At 41.9% G+C, this 19,507-nt stretch overlaps 2 protein-coding genes across 11 annotated transcripts in view; both read right to left on the bottom strand.

Annotated features, from left to right (window-relative positions):
* The window catches only part of LOC115471584 (soluble scavenger receptor cysteine-rich domain-containing protein SSC5D-like), a 107,325-nt gene extending 97,325 nt beyond the window's left edge, over nt 1–10,000 (bottom strand). The window contains exon 1 of the mRNA XM_030205266.1: nt 9,898–10,000. The gene's annotated coding sequence lies outside the window, so the exon portion shown is untranslated. The remainder of the gene's footprint in view (nt 1–9,897) is intronic.
* A 7,391-nt stretch (nt 10,001–17,391) lies between these two features.
* DUSP12 (dual specificity phosphatase 12) overlaps nt 17,392–19,507 on the bottom strand; it is a 55,735-nt gene continuing 53,619 nt past the window's right edge. For all 10 annotated transcript variants that reach the window (XM_030205257.1, XM_030205256.1, XM_030205259.1 and 7 more), the window contains one exon: nt 17,392–17,853. In XM_030205257.1, the coding sequence (XP_030061117.1) occupies nt 17,692–17,853 (162 nt within the window). In that variant the 3' untranslated portion in view covers nt 17,392–17,691. The remainder of the gene's footprint in view (nt 17,854–19,507) is intronic.

Genomic DNA, 19,507 nt, shown 5'->3' with positions numbered 1-19,507 from the left:
AAGCCAGGTCACAAGTACCTGGTAGAAATCCAAATTGTGGCAACACTCCATTCTACAAATCCCAGGGCAAGCAGTTGCTTCCCATATCTGTCTCAATAGCAGATTATGGACTTTTCCTCCAGGAACTTGTCCAAACCTTTTTAAAATCCAGATACACTAACTGCTGTTACCATCTCCTCCAGCAAAGAGTTCCAGACAGAGCTTAACTATTCGTTGAGTGAAAAAATATTTCCTCCTATTTGTTTTAAAAGTATTTCCATGTAACTTCCTCGAGTGTCCCCTAGTCTTTGTACTTTTGGAACAAGTAAAAAAAAATTGATTTTCTTCTACTCGTTCTACATCACTCAGGATTTTGTAGACCTCATTCATATCTCCCCTCATCCGTCTGTTTTCCAAGCTGAAGAGCCCTAACCTCTTTAGCCTTTTCTCATTTGAGAGGAGTTCCATGATTCCATCCCCTTTATCATTTAAACGTTTATCTTGCATAAATGTCTAAGTTCCCATTTTACAAAGCTGGGATATGCATTTCCAATTTCAGAAGGGGAATAAATTTTGATGTCCAAACAAATCAATGTTAGGATTTGCACCTGCTACCAAGCATCTTTAAGTAATGGCAGACTGCTTCAATTGAGTAGCACTCCACTGGAAGGATTAGGGGAGGTTGCCTCTTAACCCCCAGTGGGTTTTATCCCCCCTCCCCCAAGGCCAAACTGGCAAGGGATATAGGTATCTGTGACAGTGTCAGGAAAATACATGTTAAACATGTATATGCCAGCACATAAACGTTTAACTTGCTATTCGACAACTTTGCCCTCCTCCATCTTGTTTTGTCTGTGTTTACTCTTCTTCATTGCCTACTTTTTAGACTGTAAGCTGCCAAGATGGTTCATCTAATGGGTGAGGTAGAAAGTTCTTAATAAACTTGAAACTTGACAACATAACCATGTGTGTGGCACATATACATTTATGTTGCCACAAACCTGGAGTGTCAAATGTGGAGCCAGACGCATGCGCCCACAATGCTGTTGATCCCTTTCCTCCAGAGCGCTTACAGTCTGGGTGCGTCTATGTCTGGTCGCATCTACAGTGACATCAGATGCCTTCAGCTTAAAACCAGGAACCTTGCACTGCTTCTTTGCCTCGGCTACTACCTTGTTGGTTGTACTAGTGCGTTCTCTCCTGTTGCTTACTGCTTGCCTAGATTTCTGCCTGGACCTGACCACTGCTGGAACACCACCTGCCCTGTCTTCTGCCTGGACCCGACAACTGCTGGAATGTCGCCTGCCCTGACTTCTGCCTGGGTCTGACCTCGCCTCCTCCTCCTGTCTGTTCCTGAGCCCCTATTTCTCTTGCCCGATTTATAAAGTCTTGTTGGCCACCCAAACCCAGAGGCTCAACCGCTGGGGAACAGTGGTCGCTGCAGGTGAAGCGTTGGGTTTGCTGACCGCTGGTCTTCGGACCAGTTCAAGGGCTCACTTAGTTTTCCTGATATCTGTGACATATGTGCTGGTTTTCAACCTATTTCTCTGGTAGCTTAGAACAGCCACTATGCCAGCAGATTCTAAAATGCTAGCGACACTTGAGACGTCCTGACCTCTACATCTCAATTCCAACTTCTATATCCTTTTTACAATGGGGCTGCCTGTGCACTTGGATTTTCTGAAGGTGTTTGATAAAATCCTTTATAGGATATTTCTTAGGAAATTAAAAAGTTATGAGCTAACTGATTATTAATTTGTTAAAGAGTAGGACTAAATGTCAGTTTTCCAAATGGTAAAATTAAACAGTGGAATGCCCCAAGGATCTGTATTGGGACCAGTTTTGTACAATGAAAAAAAAACAGCTATAAGTGAAATGATCAAATTTGCTGACAACACAAAAATATTTAAAGAAGTTACAATACAAGCAGATTGTAATGAAATGCAGAAGGAACTTGCCAGACTGAAGAAGTGGGAATCTGAATGGCAGACAAAAATTTGTATGCAGACGTACAAAGTCACACACACAAGTTAAAATAATCCTACCTATAGATTCATGGTGCTGGGTTCCATGTTAGGAATCAGCACCGAGGACATTAGAACTACTTGTATGGTGGCAGCATTTCAAAAAGCAAACAGAATGCTAGGAATTAATCAGAAAAAGATGGTGAATAAAATGAGACAGTTATAATGCATCTGAATTTATCTATGATGTGATCACACCTTGATTATTGTGTGTAGTTCTGATTACTCCATCACAAAAAGAATATAGTGAATTTAAACAAAGTTTAGAGAAGGGTGACAAAAATGATAAAGGAGATGAACAATAGGGATGTTCTTGGGAAAATGTTTGGTTTGATTCATATTTGGTTGCTGTAACCATTTGATTTGTCTTTGGATGCTGTAATCAGTGGATGTCTTTGTTTCTTTTGCTTTCAATGAAGTCAGTGGGGCAAGTAATTTTGTACTGTAACAATGGAGTTTTCCATCCATTTTCAATGAAACTTGCTCAAAACTTGCTTGTCGAATAGCTGGATGTTAAATTGGGGAAACACGGTTCCAGAGGAGCATGCTGAAATATGGCATAGCTTTCATAACAGGCTACAGGGAGATCAAAGGCAACAGATAATAGAAACTGGATTTACAATGGACTGGAAAGAGGTAGATCAGAAAAGGGAGGCAAGAGGGAACACATGAGGGGGTGCATGTGCAGAGAGGGAGTTTGGGGATGGGCGAGATAGGGGTCAATTGACGGTAAATGGGAGGAAACCGTAGAAAAGACACAAAAATAGGCATGATTGGAGGTTGGGAATGTTTGCCAGGAGGATGGTGTTAGAGAATTATGTGATATTGTGTTTGGCAAAAGTGTTAAAACTCTGAAAATATGTAACAATGTTTGCTGTGTCGCAAAAATAAAATAGTTACAAAAAATCTTACTGGTATATATCTCTAACAGAAACAACATCAGTACAACAGTGGCGTGAAGACCCCACAGGGCTTAAAGAGAGATATGATCCAAGCCACCATCAGAAGGGCAAAGTGGAACAAACAATGGAATGAAAACCCCAATTAGGAAGAGATGCAAAGGAGCATCAGCACTGGCACATTGTAGGATATTGTGGTTTATAACTATTTTAAATAAATAAAATTAAAAAATATCAATGCACTTGTGGGTCCTTTTACTAAGGTGCACCGAAAAATGGCCTGCGCTGTTGTAGGTGTGTGTATTGGACGCGCGCAGGTCCATATTTCAGCGCGCATGCAAAAAAGGCCTTTTTTTGGCTGAAAATGGGCGTGCGGCAAAATAAAAATTGGCGCATGTCCATTTTGGGCCTGAGACCTTATCTCCACCCATTGACTTAGCCGTAAGGTCTCATGCGTTAACTGGGCGGTAGTAATCAGCGCACGTACATTGCCAATTACTGCTCAGTTAGTGCCAGGCAGTACTAAATAAAAAATATTTTCTGCTGCACATATCAGACACATAAAAAATGGAATTACCGCCTTGGGCATGCGGTAGTTTCAAATTGACGCACGTTGGACATGCATAGGTGTGTACAAGCCTTAGTAAAAGGGTCCCTCGGGAAGGGAAACAATTGACCTAATATTGACTGAATGACCTGCAAGGCAGTAGGAGTGAGTTAAAGGAGCAGTAATTTTGTCTGGAAGACCCCAGAACACTGAAAGAGAGCCAACAGAGCAGCAAGATGGGTGGGAAGGTCTTAACACCCCTGAAGAGGGCCAATGTAGCTCACAGATAGACTGTTAGCAGTGTTGTATAGTAACAAAGTAAATGTAATTAGTTACTGTAGTTAAGTAAAAGTTTTGTTAATTTTACTTGTAAAGAAGTGCAGGATAACATTTGGTACTTTTACTGAAGTAATAATTTCACCAATGTTTACTACTTTTATTCAGTTACATCTGATGCTTGCAGTAAAAAGTAAAAGCAGAAGCAAGACGTAAATAATGATTCTTCAGTGAAACAGCAAAACCTGGAACAGGATTTTGCTATTGCAAACCTTGTCACACAAGGAGTGGATCATCTCATCTTAAATTTTGCTGTTTCATGAATACAGCCTATGAGAACAGTGGAGTTGCCTGTGTTTTTGAACTGGTTACTGGTCTTCACCCAACAGAACAGTGATGAGTTGGGTCACTTTGAAGTGGAGATGAAACTGAAGCTGGTTGCAGTTTTTGGTGAACAGACATATGTCTCTACCACAACAAACTGCTGGTCATCCCATGGAAATTTTTACATTAGGGTGACTATCCACTGTTTCAAAGTTTCTGTCCAGACCACCCAATGCTCATTCTTACCCAGGCCTTCACCTATAGCAGCCCTGGCCTCACACTCCAATACAATGTCCTTTCAGTGGGTTTTCCCCATCTGTCATCTACCAATTTGAGCAAGGCATCCAGCTTGGAGTGGCCCTCCAGCAGCTTGAGGCCACCTCTTATCCTCCTAAGGTCCACAGTGAACCCAGAACTGTCACAACCCAGAGTCAGAGTTGGGCCACTGGCACCCTTCCCACTCCAGTGGCGGAAGTGAACTTGCATGCATATGGACAGGCCCTCTTCTTGTTACTATCAAGGTTCACTCTTATTCATGAATATAGGTAGCATAGTTCTCCTCTTTCCCTTTTAAACGCAGTTCATGTACACACAAAGCAATTCTAATGTTCTCAGTCTCAACCCTTTTCCTTTCAACCTCCTCCCAATATCTTCACAGAGACTGAAGGTGATCCCCACACATTCCTTACCAGCACTAACACCTAACAATCTCCCACCTGGGTCAAGGCTGAGACAACCATCTGATGTCTATCCTGCTGCTGTGGAAACCTCCTCCTCCCTTTTGAACCAAGGCAGAGAACCAGGACACAAGGAGCCCTTTCAGTTTTTTTTTGTTACATTTGTACCCCGCGCTTTTCCCACTCATGGCAGGCTCAATGCAGCTTACATGGGGCAATGGAGGGTTAAGTGACTTGCCCAGAGTCACAAGGAGCTGCCTGCGCCTGAAGTGGGAATCGAACTCAGTTCCTCAGTTCCCCAGGACCAAAGTCCACCACCCTAACCACTAGGCCACTCCTCCACTACACTCAGGGCAGAAATATCCATAGGTTCCGCCTCCATACCCTCCTCTCTTTCCACCTTAGCTTGCCAGTCCGTGGGCTCCTCCTTAGGGCCATCCAGCTGTCTCATATCCTCATGATTAGGTTTTCCCAGTTCATCTCCCTCTTCACCTTTAGGATTCTGGGAATTGTAGTGCGGGGAACGCCTCTTAGCCCTATCAAGTGACCTATCCAAGGGATGCTGGGAATTGTAGTCTTTTGGCCTTTCTGGAGAGGGAGAAAAACTGCTCTCTCTGAGAGGAGCACGGTTTCTGTACCAGGGCCTTCTAGTTCTATACTCACGTGTAGTTTCAGGGTAAAAACTGGCCCCCTTTCCTTCCTCCCCACCTGCTTCCTTACCCTTTCTCCTGTACCCTTCACATAGAGTAGGGAGGAAGTCTGCTTGTCTGGCCTTAAGACTGAAAGGTCCCCACACACTTGACATTCTTGCATCAGTTCTTGAAGATATTCAAACAGCCTTTGCCATCAGATGAAAAATTGCTAGAACAACAATGGACAATGATTCCAACTTTGTAAAAGCCTTCTCTATAATTGGACAGCATGATGATAATAACGAAGATGAAGATAAAGATGCAAGTGATGAGTTATACAGCACTACTTCTAATGCAGATGATAATAACAATAATGATGATAAAGCATGCTTTGCTGTATGTAAGTCAAGTGTTTCAGACACAGATTCACTTGATCAGTAGCACTTGCAGCCTGGTCTGATCTGAAGGAACTTTTTATCAGACTGAACACTCCTCTTCCTGCCAGTGCAGTTGTTGAACACCTTTTCAGTTGTGATGGATTAATGACACATAAGCGCTCTCGCATGAGTGACAGTCATTTTCAAAATGTAGTTTTACTAAAAGCAAAGTGGATTGAATTGTAGAACAGTAAAATTATTGGGATAAAATATTAATAATATTTGCATTCATTGTAGTTGTAGTACTTTTACTGAACAAGTGTTATTTTAGGCAATAACTTTTTTACTTTCACTTAAGTAAATATTTTTACTGTGTTCCTCACTATAGGCTCCTTTTACAAAGCAGCGCTACTGATTAGCGGCATGCTGAATATGAAATTTTCCAAGAAATGACCAGCACTCTGTTGTGCTAGAGACATATATCTGTTCACCAAGAACTGCAACCAGCTTCATCTTCATTTCCACTTCAAAGTGGCCCAGCTCTTCACTGTTCTGTTTGGCTGCAAACACAGGGAACTCCACTGTTCTCATAGGCTATATTCACTGACCAGCAAAATTTAAGATAAGACGATCCACTGGTGGTGTGACAAGGTTTGCGATAGCAAAATCCTGTTCCAGGTTTTGCTTTTTCATTTGATTTACAGAAGAATCATCATTTACGTCTTGCTTCCGCTTTTACTTTTTACTTTTAACTGCAAGCATCAGCTGTAACCAAGTAAAAGTAGTGGTCTGTATTGTATTTTTTTGCTATTATGCATGTTGTGTTGTTACCCACCTTGAATAAAAGTGGAATATAAATAAATAAATAAACATAAATATGAACATAAAAGTAGTAAAAATTGGTGAAATTATTACTTCAGTAAAAGTAACAAATCTTATCCTACTACTACTACTTATCATTTCTATAGCGCTACTAGAAGTACGCAGCGCTGTATACTTGAACATGAAGAGACAGTCTTACAATCTAATTAGGACAGACAAACAGGACAAACAAGAGATAAGGGAATATTAAACTGAGGATGATAAAATAAGGGTTCTGAACAAGTGAATAAGGGTTAGGAGTTAAAAGCAGCATCAAAAAGGTGGGCTTTTAGCTTAGATTTGAAGACGGCCAGAGATGGAGCTTGACGTACCGGCTCAGGAAGTCTATTCCAGGCATATGGTGCAGCAAGATAAAAGGAACAGAATCTGGAGTTAGCAGTGGAGGAGAAGGGTGCAGATAAGAGAGATTTACCCAGTGAATGGAGTTCCCGGGGAGGAATGTAGGGAGAGATGAGAGTGGAGAGGTACTGAGGAGCTGCAGAGTGAATGCACTTATAGGTCAATAAGAGGAGTTTGAACTGTATGCGGAAATGGATAGGAAGCCAGTGAAGTGACTTGAGGAGAGGGCTAATATGAGCATAACGACACTGGCGGAATATTAGTCGTGCAGCAGAAGTTTGAACAGATTGAAGAGGAGAGAGATGGCTAAGTGGGAGACCTGTGAGAAGCAAGTTGCAATAGTCCAAGTGAGAGATGATAAGAATGTGGATGAGGGTTCTGGTAGTGTGCTCAGAAAGGAAAGGGCGAATTTTGGTGATATTATAGAGAAAGAAACAACAGGTTTTAGCATTCTGCTGAATATGTGCAGAGAATGAGAGGGAGGAGTCGAAGATGATCCCAAGGTTACGAGCTGATGAGACAGGAAGGATGAGAGTGTTATCCACAGAAATAGAGAATGGGGGAGGAGGAGAGGTTGGTTTAGGGGGAAAGATAAGAAGCTCAGTCTTGGTCAGATGGTGCTGAGACACCCAGGCAGCAATGTCAGACAGGCAGGCTAATACTTTGGCCTAGATTTTGGCTGAGATTTCTGGTGTGGAGAGGTAGATCTGGGAGTCATCAGTGTAAAGATGATACTGAAAACCATGGGTTGAGATCAGAGTACCAAGGGAAGAAGTATAGATGGAGAAAAGAAGAGGTCCCAGGACAGATCCCTGAGGTACACCAACTGACAGTGGGATAGAAGTAGAGGAGGATCCACTAGAGTAGACACTAAAGGTATGCACAACCAGCGGCGTACCAAGGGCGGGGTGGTCCATCCTGGGTGCACGCCGCTGGAGGGGTGCAGAGAGCAGCCACGCACCTGTCAGCTCCGCTGGTTCCCTGCTCCCTCTGCCCCGGAACAGGTTACTTCTTGTTCCAGAGCAGAGAGAGCAGGGAGCCAGCGGAGCCAAGAGCTGCGCGGCTGCTCCCAGCAGCTAAGAATGCACCGGGGGGGGGGGGGGAGGGGTGTTGATATGCCGGGGGGGAGGGAGTGTCATTGCGCCAAGGGGGTGGTCGTGCTGCACCCGGGGGGGGGGGGGGGGGTGCGCATCGGCGATCCGCCCCGGGTGGCAGCCGACCTAAGATCGTCATTGCGCACAACTTTTACTGAAGTACAGTAACTAATTACATTTATTTAGTTACTGTACAACACTGATCAATAGCCTCTATCACATTAAGGGACATGAAGTGTCTCACTGAAGTTCAGTTGAATCTCTTCCTCCTCTGCTCAGTACAGTGTTACTGGATATTGTTGAATAAGGATCCAGGCAGGGCAGAGTATACTTTTCTGGGGCCTTTATGATAATCTAGGGGTCCTTTTACTAAGCTGCGCTGAAAAATGGCCTGCGCTAGTGTAGGCGCATGTTTTAGGACAAGCACAGATCCATTTTTCAGCGTGCCTGTAAAAAATGCCCTTTTTTGAGGGGGCCGTAAATGGACATGCGGCAAAATTACAATTATCAGGCGTCCATTTTGGGTCTGAGACCTTACCGCCACCCATTCACTTAGTGGTAAGGTCTCATGCATTAACTGGGCAGTAATTGTCTACATGCGTACACTGCTGATTACCACCCGGTTAGCGCCGCACATCTGAAAATAAAAAATATTTTCAGATGCGTATAGCGTCCGTGCATAAAAAAATGGAATTACCATTTGGACCATGTGGTAACCGAGCGGTAATTCCAAATTGATGCACGTTGTGCGCACGTAGGCACCTGCGTGGCCTAGCGAAAGGGCCCCTTAGATTGTAGCTGTGGCAAAATACAAACAAGTCACATATTTTCAATAACAGCCTGCTAAGGCTAGTGCTAGGTTACAAGAACTATATTTGCCATTAAAGACAATACCCCATATGCCTTGGCAATTGCAAACTGAAACCAAAAAGGCCTACATACCATTTAGAATTTAATAGAGTGTCTCTTTGTTTTTGTGGTTAGCGGCAAAAAAGGCTGGGACAAAAATCCAGGTGCATGAAGTGGGGGAATGGGGTATTACTGAATTATTGCTATGCACCATATGGAAGGAGATCTTGAAATGATCATATCAGATGACTGTGAGGTCTGAGTATAGTGCGACAAGGCAGTGGTAATAGCCAGAAGAATTCTAAGGTGCACAGAAAGAAAAGAGATGATTCTCCCGTACATATTTTTGATGAGACGGAGTTGGCAGTCCAGAGGACAAATATGCTACAGAATGTGTGCCATGAGTCCTATGAAGTGAGATTTAAGCAACAGCATATGAATAGTTTAGACTAGAGATGAGAGAAGGGTGATATGACAGAGACATTCAAATACTTGAAAAGGCCTGCATAATACCCAGGATGCAGTGGAAAGGAAGTTCTATGACAAGAAGTCATGACAGTATGCTCAAAGAGGATAAAGTCAGGCGTAACACTAGAAACATTAGAAAGACTGATGCATGCGCTGAACAGTCTCTCAGTGGAGACGGCAGAAGCAGAAACTAACAGAATTCAAGAAACCCTGAACAAACACAGATGAGCCTTAGTCATGAGGAAGTGAAGATAAAGTCAGACATAATGTGGAGTCTACGTTTTTGCAACAGGAAAGAAAAATGGGCAGATTAGGTGGGTCTTATCTGCAGTAACAATCTGTTTTTATATGTTACACACTGTGACATATTTACAATCTCTGTCCCACATGCTGGATTGATCAGGGTGTGTTCAACTAAAGTGGCTCTCCCTGCATGTGGAAGGCACTTCTGCTTTTCAAACTTTCTCCAAATGTTAGTTCTTTTTCTCCTAACAAAGCAGTGACAGAAAAGCAGCAGTAGTGATACTTACGGTACACATAGCCCAGCAAAGCCTTGTCCATGGGGTTATTCCACAGTGCAACCATTGTTTCTTCACTTTATGAGAGAACTGCTGCCTGTCTGCATCTCATCTGCAAAACATTCACCAGGGGAGGTACTGACCTCTCTCGCTGATTGCTGCAACAGTTATTTTGGCTTTTATTCTTGGCTCCCAAAAAGACTGTCCTCATTTTAAAGTGATACAAACACATTTACTTTCTGGAGTCAAGATTCTATTTTTCCTTATTCATAACTTTATTTCACATTTACTTCTATGTTCTCCTTCTGTTATGGCTGATCTGAGCAGGATCTTACACAAAATAACTTTCTGCATCTATTACACAGCAGGAATACTGTATTCTCTCGTATATACCCCATGGGTATTATAAGATTTTACATTTTGAAGGGACGTGCCGTGGGTTATACATACTTGAGTACGGACAATACAAACTTTTACATGCAGAATGATGATTTTAAACAACAAACACTGTTCAATACATCTTTTTAAATGTTTGAAGTTTGTTTTATTTCTGAAATCACAACAAATCAGCAATATCAAAAATACAATGGAAAGGAAACAATATGTATTTGTCTTAACAATGGTCATCATATTTCTAAATCTTTAAAGTACCGGAAAGAAATAATTAAAAAAAAGATTTGTTTGTCCTATTGACACTAGTCAACACATATTTACAATGAGTTACAGGGTCCCAGAGGCAACTGTAGATTTGTGACAAGGTCTATCTAAATCAGACTTATCAGCTTCATCATCAGTTGAGAACCCCTCAAATTCTGAGTCATGGTAAGAACCTGCAAAATGCAAAGCAGCAAAACCTGCTCTTTCTTCATGGAAGAAAATATAATCATCATCTATATCTTCCAGTGGTGTTCCTAGGGTGGCTGACACCCGGGGCGGATCAAAGATGCCCCCCCCCCGGCGAAAGGACACCCCCCGGGTGCATTTTTACCTGCTGGGGGGTGCCGCGCGCCTGCCAGCTTCGCTCGTTCCATGCTCCCTCTGCCCCGGAACGAGCGGAGCTGACAGGCGCATGGCACCCCCCTCAGCGGCGTGCACCAGGGATGGACCGCACCCACCGCCCCCCCCTAGGAACGCTACTGATATCTTCTGAAGAGTTGTCATCGAGTGAGCATCCATCTTTAAGTGCCTTTTTGAATCCTTTGATGATCGTGGAGGATTTTACTGTTTTCCAGGCAGTTTCCATCCAGGAACACACTTCTGCATAAGTGGTGCAACATTGTTTCCCTGCAGGAGTGAATGAATGCTTGCCTTCACACATTCACTTCAGGGCCGCCGAGAGGGGGGAGTGGCAGGGGGGACAAAATTCTCTGGTCCCTGGCCTCCAAGGGGGGCCCGGCACTGGGGTCTCTCTCCTTCTGCTCCCAGGCCGCCGGTGCTGCAGTCCCTGGTCTCACCTGCCTGCCCTCAGCTCCGTCGATAGCTCCCCTCCATCCACCACCATGACTGGGCCCCCTGCATTGAAATCGGCAGTGCCTCAGTCACCTAAGTGTGAAAGCGGCAGATCGCCTCCCTTTGGGCCTTCCCTCACTGTGTCCCGCCCTCGATATATGTGACTGGTTCTACACATAGTGCAGGTGTAGCAATCTTGGTCAGTAAATTTATCCCGGTATTAGTGATCAAGGTGGAAAGGGATCGATCATTCAGGTAGATACGTATGAGTCCATTTGGATATACAAGGCTCCGAGATGGTAATCTTAAATGTTTGTGCTCTCAGTGTCTTTGATGTTTCTTTTTTCCAACAACTGACAAAGATGTATGGCAATTATTTACAGTTGTCATTGGTGGTAATAGGAGATTTTAATTCAGTTAGAGAGCCTCAGATGGACAGATTGGGGGAATTTTCTTCAAGGGATTACAGATCATGTTGTTTAAAGTGTTTGATCTTGTGGACACCTGGAGAGTTTGCCGCCTTTAGGCATGGACTTTACTCATGTGGCTTGTGCACATCCCTCCATGTCCTGTAGAGACTACGTTAGTGATTTCTTCATTATTCCATCATATAAATAAAGTGGAAAGTGGTTCTACTTTGTCAAACTATGCCGTGATATGGATGGAGATGCAGGGTATCCAGGTGGATGATGGTAAGAAGAATTAGCATTTTCTGGGTCATTTTTATTGGGACCCACATATCAAATTAGATATATTAAAAAATGGAAACTATTCACTGAGGATAATATAGTTCATGTATCTGACCCAACTTTATTGTGGGAAAAAATGAAGATGGTTCCTACCTTATGTTGTACAAAGGAGAAAGACCTCAAGAGAGTTGCAGTTGGAGAAACAGATAGAAAAATGTAAAAGACATTGGATAACATCTCAAAATCAGATACACAGAGACAATTTACAGGCTGCCAGAGTGGCATTAATTACCAAAATAAATGAGAGGACTATTAAGTCTCAGCAATATTATAATAATACATTCTACTGCTTTGGAAATCAAACTGGTAAATTTCTTGCTAATTTGGTACACCTTGGTGGGGCTTTCAGTTTTGTAAGGGAATAACTAAAAAAAAAAGGAAGCGATTACAGATAGGAACCGATTAACATCCACATTCTATTCTATTATTAAATATTATAAAACATTTTATCAGAAATAGAATATTCCTCAGGGGACCATTGACTCATATGTGTCTTCCTTGGAGCTACCAAACTTCTGGGAGGAGAATGTACATAAACCCATTTATGTGTATGAGATTCTGGAAGCTATTGCCTCGTTCTTTCTATCCCTCCTTTTTGGCTATTTATCATTCTCTCATTGTTTCTATTCATTCTTTTTGGCGCTTTCTCTTTTTCTCATTCTTTCTATCGCTCCTTCTTGGCTCTTTCTCGTTCCCTCTTTCTTTCTTTCTATCCCTCCTTTTTGGCACTTTCTCATGCCCTCATGTTTTGTATCTCTCCATTTTGGGTCTTTCTCATTCCTTCATTCTTTCTATTCCTCCTTTCTGGCTCTTTCTATCCCTTGCTTTTGGCACTTCTTCATTCACTCATTTTTTTCTGTTCCTCTTTTTTGAATCATTGTTATTCTTTCACTCGTTCTATCCCTCCTTATGGGTTCTTTCGTGTCCCCTCATTCTTTCCATCTTAAAAACAAGACAGACACCTCTCATTACCTCTCCTTTTGGCTCTTTCTTGTTCCCTCATTCTGTCTCTTCTTTATTTCACTTACTCGTGTACTTGTTCTTTCTATCCCTCATTTTTGACACTTTCTCTTTCACTTGTTCTTTCTATACCTCCATTTTGGCACTTTCCCCTTCCCACTTTATTTCAATTTATAAATTTTGAATCTTTCTCATTCCCTCATTCTATCCCTCATTTTTGGCACTTTCTCATTCCCTTGTTCTTTCTATCCTTCCTTTTTTGTCTATCTCGTTCCTTCATTCATTGCATTTCTCCTTTTTGGCTCTATCTCATTCCCTCATTCTTTTTATTCCTTCTTTTTGACTCTTTCTAATTACCTTGTTCTTTCTGTCCCTCCTTTTTGGGTCTTTCTCAATCCCTCATTCTTTCTATCTATCCTTTCTGAATCTTTCTCATTCCCTCATTCTATCCCTCCTTTTTGGCACTTTAATCCCTCATTTTTTTCTCTCTCTCTTTTTTGGGTCTTTCTCAATCCCCCATTCTTTCAATTCTTCCTTTGTGGCTCTTTCTTGTTCACTCATTCTTTCTATTCCTCCTTTTTGTATTAGTCTCATTCCCTCGTTCATTCTGTCTTTCCTTATGGGCTCTTTCTCATCCCCTCATTCTTTCCATCTTTTTCGGTTCTTTCTCATTTCATTGTTCTTTCTATCATTTTTTGCTCTTTCTCATCTCCTCATTCTTTCCTCCTTTTTGCCTGTTTCTCGTTCCTGTATTCTTTCTATCCAACTTTTTTAGCTCCTTTTTGTTCCCTCCCTCCATTTGGCTTTTTCTTGTTCCCTCCTTCTTTCTTTCTCTCCTTTTTGGCTCTTTCTCGTTTCCTTGTTCTTTCCCTCTTTTTTTGGCTTTCTTATTCTATTATTCTATCCCTCCTTTTTGGCACTTTCTCAATCCATCCATTTTGGCACCTTCTCATTCTCTTTTTCTATCCCTCCTTTTTGGCATTTTCTCATTCCCTCATTCTTTCTCTCTCTCTCCTTTTTGGCACTTTCTTGTTCCCTCATGCTTTCTATCCCTCCTTTTTCATTTCATTTTTCTATCCCTCCTTTTTGGCTCTCTCATTCCCTCATTCTTTCCCTCCTTTTTGCACTTTCTCATTCCATGTTTCTTTCTATCCCCTCTTTCTCTCTCTCCTTTTTTGCTCTTTCTCATTCCCTCATTCTTTCACTCTTTTTGATTTTCTCATTCCTTTGTTCTAGTCCTCCTTTTTGGCTCTTTCATGTTCCCTCATTCTATCCCTCCTTTTTGACTCCTTCTCATTCCCTCATTCTTTCTATCCCTCCTTTTTGGCTCGACACCTTGACACTGGGACAATTTGACACCGGGACACTTCGTCATGGGACACTTCTGCAATGGGACAATTTAGCAATGGACACTTTGGCTCCACCACTGGGACACTTTGACATGGGAAATTTGGTATGGAACAATTTGGCACCGCCACCAGGACATGTTCTTTAAAGCTCTCTTTTTATTCATTTTGGCATCGGGAGCCTTCAGCACTGGTACAATTTGGCACCAGGACCATTCTGCACTGAGATAATTCAGCATCAGCACAATTCAGCATGGGACGTTTGTTTGTTCTTTCTATCTCTCTTTTTGGCTATTTTGCACTCTGACAGTTCAGCACTGGGACAATTTGACACCTGGACACTTCAGCACCAGGCAATTCAGCATGGGACATGTTTGTTCTTTCTCTCTTTTTGTCCATTTTGGTACTGGGACTCTTTGGCACTGGGGCAATTGGGCACGGGACACATTTGTTCTTTCTATCTCTCTTTTTGGCTATTTTGGCACTGCAACAATTTGGCATGGGACACTTTGGTACAAGGACAATTTGGCACCATGACACATTTGTAATTTGGCTCTGGGACACTTTGAGGCTCATTTTCAAAGCACTTAGCCTCCCAAAGTTCCATAGAAACCTATGGAACTTAGCCTCCCAAACTGCTTTGAAAATATGCCTCTTTGGCACCGGAATACTTCAGCACATGGGACACTTTGGCACCTGTACTGGGACACTTCAGCACCGGGACAATTCAGCATGGGACACATTTTCTTTCTCTCTCTTTTTGGCCATTTTGTCACCAGGACTGTTCGGCACTGGGACAATTTTGCACCAGACAATTCAGCACCAGGACACATTTGTTCTTTCTATCTCTCTTATTGAACATTTTGGCACAGGGACAATTCGGAACCAAGACATTTCGGCTCTGGGACACGATTCTTCTATCTCTCTTTTTGGCCATTTTTGTACCTGGACAATATAGCACCAGGACATTTCAGCACCGGAACACTTTGACACCAAGACAATTTGGCATTGGCACTGGTACACTTCAGGACTGGAACAATTTGGCACAACAATAATTCGGCACTACAACAATTCCGCCTATCTTATTGGCCATTTTTGCACCAGGACACTTTGGTACCATGACAATTCAGCACCAGGTCACTTTCACACTGGGACACTTCAGCACAGGACACTTTGGCAATGAGGACATTTTTGTTCTATCTCTATTTTTGGCCATTTTGGCATCAGGACACTTTGGCACTGGGACAATTTGGCACCGTGAAATTTTGGCAAAGTACACTTCAGCACCGGGACACTTCAGCAGTGGGAGAATTTGGCACTGGAACATGTTTGTAATTTGGTACCAGCACCAGGACACTTTGGCACTGGGACAATTCAGCACCCAAACACATTTGTAATTTAGCATCAGAACACTATAGCACCAGGACAATTTGGCAGAGGACACATTTATTGTAGTCTGTCTGACTGACTTCTAGAACATCTCAGAGTGTCTGTGTGCTAGAATACCAGTCTGTGGGACTGGTTTTTAGAACACCTCTCTTTATCTAAGTCTGTTTTTTAGAATGTATATCTGTGTGACTGACTTCTAGAATACCTCTCTTTATATCAGTCTGTGTTTTAGGATGTGTGTCTGTCTGAGTGACTGACTTCTAGAACACCTCTCTATGCCTGTCTCTCATATAGAATGTCTGTCTCTATGCCAGCCATCTAGAACACCTTTATTTTTTACATATGTTTTCTAGAATATCTATGTTTATTAGATAGAAACCAGAAAAACAAATCTTCCTAGTACTCTTTCATCTCTCCCCTGCCTTATCTAGTATCCACTGATCAGTTTTTATGCCTTTATGTGCTAACAAACACACTGTGATATGGGGCAGATTTTTTTTAAACTCAGGTTTCCAGTTATCTGGCACATCATCCTGCAGTACTCTCTCAGTGAGGGAAGATCTTGGTGGTTATACCAGTCAAATCTCAGGTTAAGGAAGCTGATGAAGACACCCAAATGTACCCCCCCCCCCCCCCCCCCCGTCTCTCTCTCCCCCCCACCCCCCCCATTAGATATTTTTGATGGTACAAAAATATGTGGTAATTTGTGTTTTCACACCATAGGTAAGGAAAAGGGATTGGGGTTTGATATACCACCTTTCTGTGGTTTTTGTAACTACATTCAAAGCGGTTTACATAGTATATACAGGTACTTATTCGTACCTGGTGCAATGGAGGGTTAAGTGACTTGCCCAGAGTCACAAGGAGCTGCAGTGGGAATTGAACCTAGTTCCCCAGGATCAGAGTCTGCTGCACTAACCACTAGGCTACTCCTCCACTACTATTACTGGGTACTTTGCCAGTGAAATTAAACATGTGCATTTGTATCACTTTACTATCAAGAGAGAGCATAGAGCTTTTGGGTGCTCAGGTTGCCATCAAACTTGAGTTATCTTTGGTGATGATGCATCACTTCCAAGCATAGGCATAGCTTCATCACAAAACAGCAACTGTTTATCAGAACCATCATCTTATGACATTTGCAGATTATAGTTTTGAAACCTCAAAAAATAGTGTTGCTTTTGGGTGTGTTAAAAAATTGCTAAATGAACAGCATACCATACCCCCTGTACCCTCTTCAGTGTAGGGGATATGGCATTCCTTTGATATAAGAGTTTTTATGTTTGTTGGTCCAATTATGTATGTTTTATCTTTTATTGTGTATGTAGTAACTGTAACCCACTGAGAATGGTAAAGATCATGCAGAGTATAAGTACATAAATAAATTCACTGTGCCAAATGCCATGTAGGAAAGAACAGGAAAATTACCATTGCATTTATAGACAAACCATCTTATATTGAGCAATAGAACAGATTCGAGCTTTTGATACAACTTGTTCTAGAAAATTCTCTGTCAAAGAAACCCAAATTTGTGAAAGAGACTTTAGCAACAGCAAATGGCACATCTTAAAAGCTCATTATGCTTATAAATGCATCATGTCAATACTACTCAGTTCTCTTTCACTTAATTTTATTTTGGCAATTATAGCACTTGTTAGGTCATCAGAAGGAGGATGGACTTGATGGATGCTTGGTCTTCTTTCAATTTAGCCACTATATATAACAGCAGAATTAGCTCTGAAGATGCTGTTTCTTGAGACTAGGAAGCACATTGACATGTGCCACGCAAGAGATGTAATCTGGAACCAGAGATACAGAGTACTGATTTTATGGCATATTCTGTAGAGGTGAGCATTTTTCAGCAATGTTGTCACACAGTTGCTCCTGTTTTCATGGTCTCTGGGCACAGTTTCCTACATTTTTCCTTTCTGCAGTCCTGGGATATGCACAGGCAAGATCTCATCTACACGATTCTTGTGGATCTGGAAGGCTGGAGTTACCCAGCGAGCGCAGGAACACTGTACACCATACCAGTTAAAGGATCCCAACTTCCAGCTGCACTTGGGACAGAGAAGCTGGGATAAACCAACAATAGAGTGGTATTAGTGGACATTACCCAAGTGAATACAGACAAAAAGGTTACTTGTGCCAATCAAATCTAGGAAGCAATATTTACATAACCATTTTAAGAATCACAAAAGAATTGTATAACAGACTAGCTCTGGCCAATTAACTTGGACTTGAAATCATAATCTGCTGCTTTCAGAAGTATATTTATGATTAATTAAATCTAATACCCTGTATTATCTGCAAAATCTAAGTGGGTTAGAATTTAACATATACAAAATAAGGTTTACAGAAAACATTACATTATGATGTTATAGACCACTTATAGTCAAACATGAAACAACTAGCTCAGGCAATCTTTAAAATAAACTGCCATATAACAATCCACAATTTACTGCTTAAGAACGTAGTAAAAGCAGCTAGTATTGCTGTTTAAAAAAAAAACATTGGGTAACTTCCTGGACAAAAGTCCATAAATCACTGTTAAGATAAATAGTGGTTTTCCTTTTCTCATCGGTAAACAACATGAACATAGTAACATAGTAGATGACGGCAGAGAAAGACCTGTACGGTCTATCCAGGCTGCCCAACAAGATAAACTCATATGTGCTACTTATGTGTATACCTGACCTTGATTTGTATCTGCCATTTTCAGGGCACAGACCGTAGAAGTCTGCCCAGCACTACCCCGCCTCCCACCACCGGTGCTGCCACCCAATCTCCGCTAAGCTTCTGAGAATCCATTCCTTCTGAACAGTAATAGCTATTTTGGGGGGATCCTACCAGGTACTTATGACCTGGATTGTCTACTGCTGGAAACATGATACTGGGTTTGATAGACCTTTGGTCTAACCTAGTGTGGCAATTCTTATGTTCACAACGGCTGTCCATTAGATGTATGGTTATACCTCTCAACTCCCTCTCAATGGGACAGTGATTGTCTTAAAGGAAGAGTGCTCTTCTTAATATTATTCACCTCCATAGTTTCAGTAGCAACAACTTCTTTAAAGATCATAAAGATCCAAAAGGTTTTTTCTCATTTGTGCCCAACAACTTAAGATGGATATAGTACATAGTCTCACTGTGAGATAGCGCCTTGTAAAAGTCTTCACTCCCTTTTTCACATTCTGCTATGTAAAATATAGCATCCAAAATTCAGTAAAATAGTTTTATTGATCTATGCAACATACTCCACATTTTTTGATGTGAATATTCTTGCTCAGAAAATAATTATGACATAATTGGATTATTGTAATTCAGTTTATACTAGGGTTTCGGTGAAGATTAGGAAAATCCAACTGCTCAGAGCACAGCTGTCAGACTGATTTTTAGATTACGTAAATTTGACTATATCATCCCTGTGACGAAACAGGGGATTTATGTTTAACTTCTTATGAGAAATGTATGACATATTTGTTCCCTAGTGCATTTCCCTTGTTTGGCCAGCAGCTGGCGACTGACTTTTTTTGGAAAGCTGTTACAGAAGTGACAATTTTTTCCTGCCTACGCTATGAGGCAATCTTTAGTCTCAGACAGGGAGAGGAGAGAGAAAGACCTCTTCACTGATGCCCTGTGAGCGAAAGACCACTTCACTGACGCCCTGTGAGCAGTTATATTTCCTGAACTCCCTAGGTACTACTCAGGTAGTAAACAAATGTTTAG

The sequence above is a fragment of the Microcaecilia unicolor genome, chromosome 6 (genome assembly GCF_901765095.1).
Source record: "Microcaecilia unicolor chromosome 6, aMicUni1.1, whole genome shotgun sequence".
Taxonomy (NCBI): Eukaryota; Metazoa; Chordata; class Amphibia; order Gymnophiona; family Siphonopidae; genus Microcaecilia; species Microcaecilia unicolor.
This window is presented reverse-complemented; position numbering and strand designations above follow the sequence as displayed.